The following is a 14,219-nucleotide window of genomic DNA, read 5'->3' as shown; positions in this document are numbered from 1 at the left end:
CATCACTGGATGTTATAAGTAGGACACACAACGCCTCCAGCCTCAGTTGTAGTTTTTTACCCCCAGAATGTGTGGCAGCAATCTTCTGCCAGTATGACTACAGAAAGCCTTGCGGAAACGTAAGCTGCAATCGCATAAGAAATTCTGTAGAGGGGCAGGCTGGGAGGGTGCGATGTGGAATACGTCGGAGGAACATCCCATTGAAAGAACGTTACCAGGTAAGAAAGTAACTTGTTCTGCGAGGGGATTGTGTCCTCCAACATATTCCACATCTATAACAGACTCCCAAAGCAGTACCAACGTATGGAGGAGGGAAAAGAATTTAGAATTTTAGAATGCCCAATCAAATTGCAGAATAGAGGACGGCCTTACCAAAGGCCAAATCTTGCCCATGGATAGAATCCAGGGAGTAGTGTTTTACAAAAGTATGGACAGAGGCCCATGTGGCTGCTTCACAAATATTACGAATGGGAACACCCCTTTGCAGAGCAGTGGAGGCAGCCACACCCCTAGTAGAATGGGCCCGTAAGCCTACCAGAGGATCCTTACCAGCCAGACGGTAGCATTCAGAGATTGTGAAGATGATCCATCGGGACAAGGTCTGCTTAGAAACAGCTGGACTTAAACGCCTTCCAGCGTATCCCACAAATAGCTGATCGTCCACTCTGACCCGGGACATCCGTGAAAGATAGAAGCTCAAAGCTCTCCTAGGATCCAGCCTATGGAGCCTCTCCTCTTCCTACCAGGATGCGGAGGAGGATAGAACGCCGGAAGAATTACCTTCTGGCTCAAATGAAAATCCGACACAACCTTCGGAAGAAAAGAAGGACGAACCCTAAGGACAACCCTGTCCTTATGAAACACTGTGAAAGGTGGCTTGGCGGAGAGTGCCTGCAACTCACTCTGCGAGCGGAAGTAAACTCAACCAAAAACACAGGGTCAACAGTCTCAAAGGACAAGAATGTAAGGGCTCAAACGGAGCACCCATTAGGAATTTCAGAACTAGGTTCAAATCCCATCCCGGTACCTGGAAAGGAGACGGTGGGAACACATGTGTCAGCCCTTAACGAAACTGAGAAATCAAAGGAATTTTAAAATAAGAACACTCCTCAGACGAGTGCTTAAATATGGACAGCGCTGCCAGGTATGGTACCCACTTGCAGGCCCTTGTGGGCCAAAGAAAGCAAAAAAAACAGAACCACAGGAATTTAACAATGAAAAGGATCCACATTCTGTACCCTGCACCAGTCGCAGAACTTTCTCCAACGGCAACGGTACAGGGATTTTGTTGCTGGCCTTCTGGCCAAGAGCAACACCTCCATCACGTCTTCAGGGAGGTCCCAATCCTTGTACCTCAACCTTTCAGAAACCAAGCATGAAGGTTGAGAGACTTGACCTCTGGATGGAGAACCTGACCCCAATACCATGAGAGCAGATCGTCTTTGTAGGGAAGACAGCGTGGAGGGCAGATGGACATGTCGAGAAGGTCCGGGTACCACGCTCTCCTGGGTCATGCCGGAGTAATGAGGATCATTCGGGAACAGAACCTCCATAACCTCCGCAGTATTTGCAGGATGACGGGGACTGGAGGAAATGCGTACAGCAGTGGCAAGGACCACTCCACTACGAACGCGTCCCCTAAGGCTTCTCTTGGACGAAATTCCTGCGAGCAGAATCTTTCGCACTTCCGGTTGACACTGGTGGCGAAGAGATCCACTTGTGGGGTCCCCAAAAGGGCGAAGATCTCCAAGAGAACTTCCTAAGCCAGCTCCCACTTGTGAGAGAGGGAGTTGGCCTCGTTTTCGTCTCTGGCCAGATGAACTGCTGAGATCGAAATTTCCTGCTGGATGGCCCAGAACCAGAGCTGCATCGCCTCTCTGCACAGTGGGAGAGACCCTACCACCCCCCCTTTTTGTTGAGGTAGTGCATGGCCACTGTATTGTCCGTCAGAATCAGGACATTTTTCCCTCACACAGACAGCAGAAAAGCCTTCAGGGCTAGCCTGATGGCCCGCAGCTCCAACAGATTGATATGGAGTCTGGACCAACGACTGCTGACTCAACTCGTTGGCATGAGCTCCCCATCCCGTGAGGGATGCGTCCATCACGATCGTTACCTCCGGCCAGGGTAGCCAAAATGGAGCCCCCTTCATCAGATTGCCTTTGACGGCCCACCAGAGAAGATCCTGAGTGACCGAGGGCGGCACCTGAAGCGGATCTCATCCGCAACCTGGCCTGTGGGCCCATTAGAATGCAGGACACCATGAGGCCGAGCAACCTCAAGAACTCGAACGCCGGGAGACTCTGGGCACGTTGAAACTTGTCCATCATCTGCAGAATGTGATGAGCCCTCACCTGGGGAGGCGAACACTGCCCCAGGGATGTGTCGAGCACTGCTCCGATGTACTGGAGCCGTAGGGTAGGTGTCAAGTGGGACTTCAAGTTGAGGGAGAAGCCCAGCTTGTGAAGGGAGTGACAGGTAACTGACAGATGATCCAGGACTTGCTCAACCAATCGTCCAGGTAGGGGTAGACGTGAATCCCCCATTTCCTGAGATCTGCTGCCACCACCACCATGAGCTTGGTGAAGACCCTCGGGGCGGAGGTCAATCCGAACGGCAGGACCCGAAACTGAAAATGCGAGTCGCCAACCCCGAACCTCAGGTACTTCTTGTGCTTGGGATGAATCGGCACATGAAAGTAAGCATCCTTGAGGTCGAGACACACCAACCAGTCCTGAAGTTGAAGGGCCTGAAGGACTTGAGAGAGAGTAACCATCTTGAACTTGTTCTTCCTGAGGAGCTTGTTCAAACCACGCAAGTCCATGATGGTTCTCAATCCCCTGTCTTTTTTCGGGAACAAAAAATATGGGGAATACCATCCCTTGTTCCTCTCCGCTACAGGCACCAGTTCTATGGTGCCTTTTTCCAGCAGGGATTTTATTTCCTGCGCAAGGAGCAGATGCAGACTCTTCAAAGAGAGCTTCCCCAGTGGATTGTCGTGAGGCCTCTGCCGGAAAGGAAGACAGTAGCCGTGGAACCCACATCTGAAGTAATGGCACGCCATTCTACAAGATGCTGCGCCAGCCTTCTCCCAACCGGCGAACCATGGGACATGGCCTCATGACTGAGCTGAAGCGGCTACGGCAGTGCCTGAGGACAAAGAGGAAACGGTCCGAGCGGCTTTGGCACCTCGAGTACCTTGTTTGCCACCTCTGGTACTCCTATGTTGGCCCCTTTGACTGGCAGCTCCCCTCGATCTACGGAAGGAAGAGTAGTATCGAAAGGAACCTCCCCTCCATTGCTGTCCCCTAGGACGAAAAGGCACAGGTTGACGTACTGCAGCGCTCAACGACTTCGCTGCAGCTTTGGAGGTCTGCAACCTCTCAAGGATCACGTCAGCCTTGCTGCCAAAAAGATGGGTCACCATCAAAGGGCATGTTGAGAAGCCAGGACTGTACATCAGGAGCAAACCCCGACTTCTGCAACCACGCAAACCTGCGCATCACGGGGCTCGCCGCCATAGACCGGCTGACACAGTCTGCCACGTCCAGACTCGACTGAACTGATTCACACATGGCATCATTGCCATCCTGAACGAGGGCAAGAAAACCATCCCGTTCCTCCCCTTTGGAAATATATTCAGCCGCCAAAGAAACACAATTCCACAGAGTGTGAGTGAATCTTCCCAAGGCACAAACAAAGTTGGCTGCCTTTAAAGCCATACTCCCCAGATGAAAACACTTTCTTCGCCCAACCGTCTCCCTATCCAGAGGGATGGTAGGGTACGCAGCCTGCTTTGCTAGGGCCGTAGCTGCCTGCACCACCAAACTCTCTGGAGTGGGGTGCAAAGACAAGTAGTAAGTAAGTAGCCGGGGTCGCCACTGGCTGGATGGTATGTTTTCGGGAGCGACTTATTCACTGCCGGGAGACTCTCCGGAGCAGTCCAAGCCACTGCCACCCTTCTTTGTAAGGCCATATGAACCGGGTCAGTGGGTGGACCTTGGTCCAAAATATCTGTCAGGTCATCCTGCAGAAAATCCCCAGGTGGAGCAGACCACCCCAAGTACTCTGTCACCCTCGACATGAGACGCCTGCACGACGACTCGGCGTGTGTACCAGGCTCAAGCCTGCCAAACTCAACCTCCAGAGAGGTGACCAGACCACTGGCGTCATGTAAGGATTGACACATGTTTTCCATCTGGCTATGACCAGATAACAAACCCCTCCACATCTGACCCTTCATCCACTTCTGAAATGTAATCCAAGGGCTGGAATAAATCCGTGGTTGAGGGTACAGAAAAAGGTTCAAACACAGGCTTCACTGATTTACTCAGGGCCTTCTTCGGGGTTTCCACCGGTCTCCGGGGCACCTTCGATAAAGCCTCCTGAAAGGGCGTTGAGGGCGTCGACGGAATTGGCGTCGAGCGAGGCGCCGACGGCTTCGACAACGGCTTTGAGGCCGGAGCCCCGAGCGTGTCCTTCGATGGCCTCGGCACCAATGGTGTCGATGACTTCCTCGGAGGCGGGGCCTCGAGAGTGCCCCTCGACTGACATGGCGCTGATGCCTTCTTAGAAGGCCTCACAGGCTCAAATGGTCTCGAGGGCGACGAGGACCGGGACCTGGAGCGGGCATGGCTAGAGCGATATACCTTGTTCGATCGGGACCTCGACAGCTCCCGATGATTGTGCCGACTGCCCGAGCCTGAAGGTGTGCGAGCGGTGGCCCTAGCGTGTTCCCTGCGGGCTTCTCTCGAAGGCGCGGACGGAACGGAGCCCTGCGATTCCAAATTCGCCATCATCTCCTTGCGAAATGCGGCCCATTTTTGCCGGAGATGAATGCTTGTTGGGACAAGCTATCCGCCGTCTGGTGGAGTCCTCGGATGAGGACGGGGAAGGCGACCGGTGACGGCGCTTCCCAGAGTGCCTACAAGAGGCAGAGGAGTGGCGGGAACCACTCCGTGACCGAGACCCCCCTGGACTTGCGCCGACGCAGAGAGTCGCCCCTCGAATCGTCGGTCGAAAGCCCAGCGGATTTCGACTTACGGGGTTTGGAAACCCTACCTACAGATAGCTTCTTCTTTCGCTCCCGCAAGGCCTTTGATGTCAAAGACTGGCATTCATCGCAGTCATCGGTGGCGTGGTCCTCGCCGAGGCACCATAGGCAGACGCCATGCAGGTCCATAAGCGACATCTTGGAACCGCAGTCGCAGCACTTCTTGAAGCCTGACCTCGGGGTAGAAGACGACAAAGACATGGTTCTTAGAAGAAACCAAGAACGAAGAACCGATTCAACAGGAGAAGAACCGAGGCGCGCTGAGATTCCAAAGCGAACACTTTCGCGGAAAAAACGGAACGGAGGCTGGAGGCGTTGTGCGTCCTACTTCTAACATCCGGTGACGTCGTCTTGACGGAGGCCCTCGAGGGACAACGTATCGACGTCATCGACGCAGACAAATTTTCCAAAGCAGCACAGCTGTGGTGATTACTGTCATAGATGTGGACTACGTCGGAGGACACAATCCCCTCAAAATACGCCATTTTCAGGTTAGTGTTTCTACACCTCTTCAAGTCTTATGAAACTGCAAATTTACTTTTTGTTTATCAAGAGGCACTGTGATCCATATGGTAGGTTGAGGAGTCTAATAACAAAAGTGTGACTGCCCAAAGTGGAGAAATAAGATCTAGAGGCAGTCAGAAGAAATAACTTGTGGAACATATTTGTCTGCTTGGTGTATAATGTTTGGGCGACAGGATGGAGCGCACCTTGCAAAAAAATGTTTAACAAAGGGCAGTAAAAGGGACAGAAACATGCACAGTATGTTCTTACTGTCAGGAATCTGAGGAAAGCTTCAGGTCGGCACTTCTTGCTTTGCAAGAGGCGATAAACTACATTTCCCATGAGGCGTTGGGAAAGGTGTAGTTCTCCTATCGCGCGCTACCAGAGCTGCTCTTTAGCAGCAACTGTTAAAACTCGCCGCCGCCCGTGCCTCGGTGCAGGTTATTAATGATTTTCAGCACGGGCGGCGGCAGCTTAGGAGCAGGCATGCAGAAATTCTCAGACGCCGAAGGACTCTTGGAGCTTCCCCGGGCCGCGACGAACAGCTGAATAACCACGGGCCGCGGTGGTGAAGCGGGCTCCCGTAAGCTTCGGGCATCGCTCTTCAGGGTCCGGATGTCCTTGTGAGGCATCTGGACCATCAGTTAAGTGTTTTTGACCCCAGTGTTCATATTCTGGAGTTGCTTGTTTATTTATTGACTACTTCAACGCTGTAGTGGGTGTGTGAGGTAACACGCCCTAAGATACATGCCATGCATTAGACACGCCATGTGGAGAAACATGCTATAAAACTCTGAATGGATACAACTGGGAACTGGGAAAGATATAGAGACTATATAAAGAACACGCATGGGTCCACACAGTACAAGGGCATGTTCGTGTGTGTCTTTTTTCCTAAATCATTGTTTGTGGCTTCATTGTGCCCGACGGGCCATGTGTCTCGTGTCTTCATAAAAAGGGACACCCTTTTGTGCCATTTAGCTTGTAAGCCAATCTATGTGTGTTCAAGAAATGACTGTCCAAGTCCTACGTTATGTTCAAGCCCTATGTTATGTTCAAAGTCCATGTTCTAGGTTATCCGCTTATGTTCTGTGAGGTGCAAAGTGGAGTTTAAAGAGCTCTTATGATTCGTATGTAACAAGGTCATTACAGGTATAGGAGGTCAGGTTAGGTGTTCAGGAAATAGAGGTACAGGTTCAGGAATATCGCTGTATTGTATGTATTTGCTTGTGTATGTTCCCCTCCTTTCCTTTGTCACTCCATCCCCTTTTCCCTAACTCCATCTTCCCCCCATTGGCTGCCACGTGGCTTTTCTGTGATATCAGTCTTCAGGCGCCCGTGCCAACCACGGTGGGAGGGGTCAATCTATTTGGCTTCTGTGGTTCGGAAGAGGGGATTGAGACCCCTATTCCCTTATAAGTTTGACACTCACAGAGTGCGAGGAAAGACGTTTCTTTTATGCAACTTTCCTGCCATTGACCTCAATTGAACCACCAGCTATTTTCCATGGCTTGGACCCAGTCCTGATTTTTGGAGGCAAGTAAAACCTTTTTACAGCACTTACTTTAATTGACTCACTTATTTTGGGACACTGATCAGCCACACAGGTAACCAAGTGCAGGGCGACTCAGCCCCCTTTAATAATTTTCCAGCATTGTTTACTGTTGCACACATCACTCTTACAGGCAAATGCTGTATGGGTACTTTGTATTCCATTTTCTATAGTAACATTTGTGTTACCTTTTGGATGTACCTAGGGCAACATGAGGGCAGTGGAATAAGTGCTACTCTTTTTTCAGTTTTCTCTTGTGCACTTACATTTTATACCTGTGTTAGGAATGTTTTCTATTGGAGCAACTTTAACTCTATATTCTATGGACCCCGAAACGTTTTGCTTTTGCTTTTATTTATTTGAATTTATAGAGCGCACAACAGCCCATGGGCAGCGTGGCACTGTTACATGAAGACTTACTGTTTACAATTGGATGCAAACTTGGTTACAGTTAAAGACATAGGTACATATACTTGGTTACAGGACAATAAAAGGCATTACAATGTATGTATAAGGGGGGTTACTTGAAGAGGGTGGTTTTCAGAGTTTTGCGGAAGGCAGTGAGGGACATTTCAGCTCTTAGGGAGGAAGTGCGTTCCAAAGCCTTGGAGCTATGGCAGGGAATCCTAAGCCTCCGGCATTCATTCTTTTGAATGGAGGGATGCAGAATTGGTTGGCGTGTTGTGTTCTTATTGGGCGTGTGGAGGTGGCTCTGGTGATGGTTTCAGATCGGCATGGCGGCACTGAGAGACTGAGCATTTGTGAGCGAGTGTGAGGATTTGAAATCAACTCTTTCCTTGACAGGGAGCAAGTGGGCAGCTCGTCTTGCTCGGGAGATGTGGGCTCTTCTAGGGATGTTAAGGGCTGCTCGGAGCGCATTGTTTTGAACTATCTGTAACTTGTTGAAATGTTTAGTTGACGATCCTGCCAGAAGGGCATTACAGTAATCGAGTTTAGCTCCGATCGAGGCTCTAGCGATGGCGAGGCAGTTTTGGCTGGTTAGGAATGGTTTTATGGCATTGATGAGTTTGGTGGTGTGGGCAGCAGCGGAGGAGATGGCGCTCACCTGGCGGTTCATGGAGAGAAAGGAGTCTAGATAGACTCCTAGAGTTTTTACAGAGGATGAGACGAGTATGATGGAATTGTCAATGTTGAAAGTTTCATTTTATTTTATTGAGTTTGGGCAGGATTTCCTTGGGACCTAAGAGGTTTAACTCTGTTTTGTCTCAGTTGAGGCAGAGGCTGTTTGTTGCCATCCATGTTTGGACAGTATTGTAGATTTGTAGGAGGGCTGCTTTGTCTTGGTCGTAATCGCCTGTGAGGGGAAGGAGTATCTGCGTATCGTCAGCGTAATTCATGTACGATATGCCAAGCAAGTCCAGTTTGTGGAAAAGGAGTTTAGTGATTAGGATGTATAGGGTAGGGGTGGTGCAGGATCCTTGGGAAACTCCACAGTGTATGGTGGTAGGGTCAGCATTGGCCTGGTCGGAGTATACTTTCATAGCCCTGCCCTCTAGGAAGGGAGTTATCCAGGAGGTGGCGCGAGAGGAGAAATGGGCTGCGTTTGTTAGATGGGAGGTGAGGATGTCATGATCGACCAAATCAAACGCAGCGGAGAGGTCTAGAAGCAGCAGGAGGGCTGGTTTGCCTCTGTCCATTATCTCTGTGATTTGGTTTTTTAGGTCAAGGAGGGCAGTTTCTGTGCCGTGACCTTTTTTCGGAAATACGACTGCCTCTTGCCGAAGATGGCATTGGACTCAAGGTAATGTTGGATCCATGTGTGGGCAACTTTGTCGAGAATTTTAAGGAGGAAGGGGACGGTGGTTATGGGTCGATAGTTGTTGGGGCTTGTTGGATCTAGAGATGTTTTTTTTTTTTATAAGTGGCCATACCCATGCTTCCTTAAGGCTTTGTAATACAGTCCCTGGGGTGAAGGATGCATTGATAAATGCTCTGATGATAGGGGATAGGGCGTCAGCGCATTCTTTGATGATGGTAGGCGGGCAGATGTCTTCCTTGTATGTGGATGGTTTGATGTGTTTCATAAGGTCAATAACCTCGGATTCTGTAACTTCTTTGTCCTGACTTTTTACAATGAAATGAAGCCCTCAGCTTCACTCCACTGGCCTTTTGCTCATTTATTATGGGGAAACTGACCTTGATATGGGGAGACAGACCATCAGTACTGGCAAGCTATGTTTCCCTTAGTCTTTTGATTTTGTGTCCTGTTTGGGCAACGTTTTCATGTTGCACATTTTTTTGTTACCTGTTTGGGCAACCTTTTCATGTTGCCAATGTATCTTCCAAAGCCGTTAAATGGGCATACTTTTGTATCATCCTAGACTACACTCAGAGTTTTTTGGTTGATTTTAAATGTGCCGGAGAAAAAGCTGGAGGCAGCAGTTACTTTTTCACTATCTTTACTGTATTTTTAGTTTCCTTTCCTGCGTTTGGCTACTAACTGTGGGTAGTGCTTTAACATGGCACTGCTACGAGGCGTTTGCTTGTTCTTGTGGCCATTTTCTTTGTTGGCCTTCTTCCTGCCTTCTGAGGTCCATTGAAAATGTGTGGCCCGATCCTGAGAAGGCGTGACAACCAACTTTTGCTTCAGTCCCAAAATAGATAACAAGTCAAACGACTAAGGGAAACATAGTTTCCCAGTACTGACGTCTGAAGGGCTAGGCAGTTTACCCATAACTAGTGAGCAAATGGCCAGTGAAGTGAAGCCGAGGGCTTCATTACACTGCAGAGAGTCAGGACAAACTGCGATAACAAAAGCAAACTGGGGTCCATCAAATATGGAGGAAAAGTTGCCCTAGGAGAAAGCTTTCCTAACACTGAACCTTGTGTATATTTGAACCCATAGCGTAAGACCACCTCTCCATTCTTCACAGAAAATTAACCCCTTCTCTCCTCGACTCCATTCTGTTCTGATTAACCATCAATGTTATGTTGCTCCTGGGTGGCAACTTTATCCATGTGTTGTGCCTAAGTTATTTCACCCCTCCTCTTGCTCGTCTCTTGTCGCTTCGCCTCCTCCCTTCGTGCTTCTCCCTTTACCCCTTCAATCTCGTTCCCTCCACCCATCTTGCTGGTCCCCTCACCCTTTCAAGTAGTGTGTCTCAGTGTGATTTCACTCTTCTTCCTTACCCCTCGTCTCAGTTGTCCCTTCACCCCATAACCCTCTTTGCCTTATGTTAGGGAGAATTTTGCACAACCCTATGGTGAGGGCTGTGTAATTATCTAACCTAATGGTAGACCAGTCTCGTATCCAAAAGGAAGGGCCAGGCTCTCCAATGGGAGCTGACACTACATGTGGAGAATTTCAAGGCCAAGTACAGATTAGACCTCTACACAATAAAACACAGTAATACCATCATTATTTGGATCTAGAAATCCACAGAGGACAGTTGTCACAGGTGTCCTGCTATACTCTAAATAAGAGCCTTGTACATAAAATGTAGGCACAATCACTGAGTCCAAAAGGGCATATTCCACTTCAAGGAGGGAAACTGTAATGAGACAGATTTATACCCTGTAAATCCTGAGGCAGAAGTGCACTACATTGATTTAGATCTCCCTTATAAATCAGGAGCAGTCTAAAAAAAATCTAGGGCTTGGTGGGAAAATCCAGGGACAGTAGGGGGCCAAGGAAAAATGTCACAGTTTAGGTAAGCAAAGCACAGTGCCACTTGTAGGAGTTACAATGTTGTAAAAAGTGCCCCATAGGAAATAAGAGGAAAAGATGTGTAGGCTGCCCTGGGGTTATTGTGAAAAGGCAGGTAAGTCATAGTTCCTTCCCGCAGGTACAATGAAGCCCTGGTATTCCGACACCAGTGGACACCCTAAAGGAGACACCCCGTGCTGGATTCGAGCCCCAACAACTCCAAGAGAAGTCTAGCAGGATTCTGCACCCAATTTAAAGGAATGGAGAAATGCGGTTGCGGGGACCTACAGAACCAGGCGACCAATGACCACAGGGATCCCTGAGGATATCTTCCATAACACAACTACCCAAGACCCTGAAGTAGGTATGCAGCGGGTGGATCAATTTGCGGGGAACTAATCATCTTTTTCAGGGCGAGATGGAAGGATCCTGTTATCTAGGGTCTTGAATCCTGAGTCAGTGACGACCCTGGCAGCCCAGAAGAACAACAATCATCCTTCACAGGAGTGGGACCCACCATACAGAAGTGCAATCTGCAACAGAGATGGCTCTAGGAGGATGCAGAAACCTGCACACGGAAGACCCCAGCATCTCGGCAGGCAAACATGGTTGGCAGACCAGCAAAAACTGCCTGTGCAGCAGGACAACAGTGGTGGTGACCAGGGACAGCCCTGAAAAGCAGATATGGAACAGAGTTGGGGGTCCCAACACCCTTCCCATCAGCAGCATCCAGCAGCAAGGTAGGAGACACAGGCAGTACATATCAGTAAAACAGCCTGGAAAATGGTCCCAGAATGGAAGGCCTGGTCGAAGACTCTAGCAGATGAGGAGGACCAGCAGCAGGACAAGGAAGACTCAGTAAGGATTCCAAAAAAACCAGAGGCACCTGTCCTAGCGGTATAGTCAGACGGTCTCAAAATCGACTACAACTGTTTTTGGTGGAAAACCAGTCCAGAAGGCAAGGCAAGCCAACCTGCTCACCGTCCAAAAATCCAACCGAATTGAGTGTAGGAACAGGACTTCCCCATATATGTCCCTTTACTCACATGGGTTGGCTTCTGCCAGCCCACCAATGCCATTAGGCGATATTAAGATTTTAGCAGCCAGCCGATCAGGTTGGCACCAAAAACAAACAACCAGGTCCACCCCCACAGGACGTGTAGTAGCCTGCCCAGGGCCATTTAAAGGGGCCCCATCTTGAGTTCACCTAGAGCCCACGTGTGTAAAAAGGACATTTTAGGTGTACCTTGCGGTTTCCCTTAACAAAGGAAGCCGCAAAAACAAAATTGACCAGAAGTAGGACTTCAAATCCATTAGTACACCCCACCACCATAAAGGTACATTGGGCTACTAATGCAGTAAATCATCTTGCTTCCCCGATTAAACCAAAATTAAAAATACTACCTACTAACCGCTTGCCCCTTAACATCATATATAATCACCCTAGGGCACAAAGGGGGTTCTTGAGAAGCATCCGTATGCCTGGTAGCCTTAAGAGAGATCCATGGCCAAATACTCTTAAGGAGTAAAAAAGGGATGCAGTGGCAGGGGAACTTCAGTATAAGTCCCTCTGACCACCAACATAAATTAGAAAATCCACCAAAATAAGGAGGAAATGCAATAAGAGTAGGGGTCCGATACAATCAAACTACAGAACCCCAAACATTGAATTCTGCTCTAACACCGTCCTTTGCCCCTTGACTCCTGTCCCTTCATGTGCTGTGCCTCTGTGTGATCTTACTCCTTTCCCTTGCACCTCCTCTCACTCTTTCCTTCCCCTTTCTTCCTCCCTTCTTCACTCCTGTCCCCCCACAACCACTTCACCCGCTCTGGCAACCAAAAGAAGGGAGTGGGGGAAAATCACAAGGTTGTGGGCCCTAGAAAGCGGCCCTCGGATCCCCAAAAATATAAAACGGTCTTAATACTGGGACTGGGGTTAATTATCCAGTTTTCACAAAATGCCATTCATTCTGGGGTGTATGTGTGTGGGTGGGCGATTCATATAGAATAAAACTAGCCAGAAAGCAAGAGTGTGGCTTCAATAACATTAAAATAAGCAAAAGAAGATGAAGGGGATTTTGTTATAGAGTAGTTCTCCCGTCAAAGCCTCACAGCTTGGTGTTCAAACATCCAAGAAGAGACTCATGCCCTTTTGATAGAAAAAAACCATAGCAGGAACAGCATATACATCTTGTACACATTTGCTTAAACAATGTCATTTGTGTGACTAACTAGTGCAATGATCATGAAGGAACAAAGAAAGTAGAAGGTCTGAGAACTAAACTACTAACTTGAATTAGTACCCGGCGAGGGACAATCAGATTGTAACAATTGATCCGATTGGCCCTCGCCGGGTCGTTACCACTCTGACAAAGACTTTTGTGCTCTCGGCTTGCGCGCTGCGTCCCTCGTTCTTCCGTCCCTTTCTGCCACGGGCTGCCCTGGAAAGGGAGTAGGGACTATGCGTAGTCCCTTCTCCCCGTTCACTGGTGGCCATTTTCTTTGTTTACTTTTTAAAAAATTACTTTAATTGTCGCCATGGAAAAGGAGAAGGGACTATATGTAGTCCCTTCTCCTCCATCCATAGCAGCCATTTCTTTATCTTTTTTTCCTCGAGTTGAGAAACTGTTTCCACGCTGCTTCTCAACTTGAAAAAAATACTAGTAGTACCCCGGTATAATGTGCCGGGGTACTAATAGCAATAGAACACTTAGGGGTTGGGGGGGGCATTACCGGTCTGGTAATGCTCCTGGACTTATGTAACAGATGCCCGGGGAATTACCATACCAGTAAGGCCCCCCTTCTCGGGGTCTATTGCTTAATTAAGACAAACTAGAATACAGAAATAACAGAGTGCAGCGTTGGGTCTAATGGCTGGAGCTTTACCTCAGTCTCCCGGCAGGACATGAATTTTAAAACAACATGCTTCAGGTATTCAAAGTTAATCTCCCGGGAGTCGTTCAAATCAGAATTATTTGTGACTGTAGTGGTGACCGCGTTGGCCAATTCGGAGCTTGTTTTCTCCCTTCCGTCACCTACGTCATTTTCAGGCTTTAATTTCTGCAGCGAAAAGCAAAAACAAAACACTTTATGAAGCTAAAGGAAAGTTCACTCAGCATTTTCAAACACAGTTAAAATGTCATTATGGACCAGTGACATATTTGGAGAATTAACACAATGACTGTGTTCACTACAGGAACTGGGTGTAGTGCTGGAAGTTTGACTTGCGCCTCGAAAACATTTCTGCAATGGTATTTTCTAGCTCTGTGTGACTAGTGCTACAACAATCCAATATTTCTTCAAAACCTTGCTAGCAGACAAAAAGGGCGCAAAACTGAGATGCATTTTACTGGGAATGCCCTTCAACTAAAACTGGAACCTTATCCAATGTTTCTTTTCCCGTTTTGCCCAATCTATGCGTCACCCTAGCATTCAGATTGTCT

General features: G+C 48.7%; 1 protein-coding gene across 3 annotated transcripts in view; it reads right to left on the bottom strand.

The window, feature by feature from the left end:
- The window catches only part of GOLGA1 (golgin A1), an 804,100-nt gene that overhangs the window by 29,555 nt on the left and 760,326 nt on the right, over positions 1-14,219 (bottom strand). For all 3 annotated transcript variants that reach the window (XM_069609438.1, XM_069609440.1, XM_069609439.1), the window contains one exon: positions 13,663-13,836. In XM_069609438.1, coding sequence (XP_069465539.1) covers positions 13,663-13,836 — 174 coding nt within the window. The remainder of the gene's footprint in view (positions 1-13,662; positions 13,837-14,219) is intronic.

This window comes from Ambystoma mexicanum, chromosome 8 (assembly GCF_040938575.1).
Source record: "Ambystoma mexicanum isolate Mex_15411 chromosome 8, UKY_AmexF1_1, whole genome shotgun sequence".
NCBI classification, from domain to species: domain Eukaryota; kingdom Metazoa; phylum Chordata; class Amphibia; order Caudata; family Ambystomatidae; genus Ambystoma; species Ambystoma mexicanum.
Note: the sequence above shows the minus strand (reverse complement) of the source record. Positions and strands in the feature narration are given on the sequence as shown.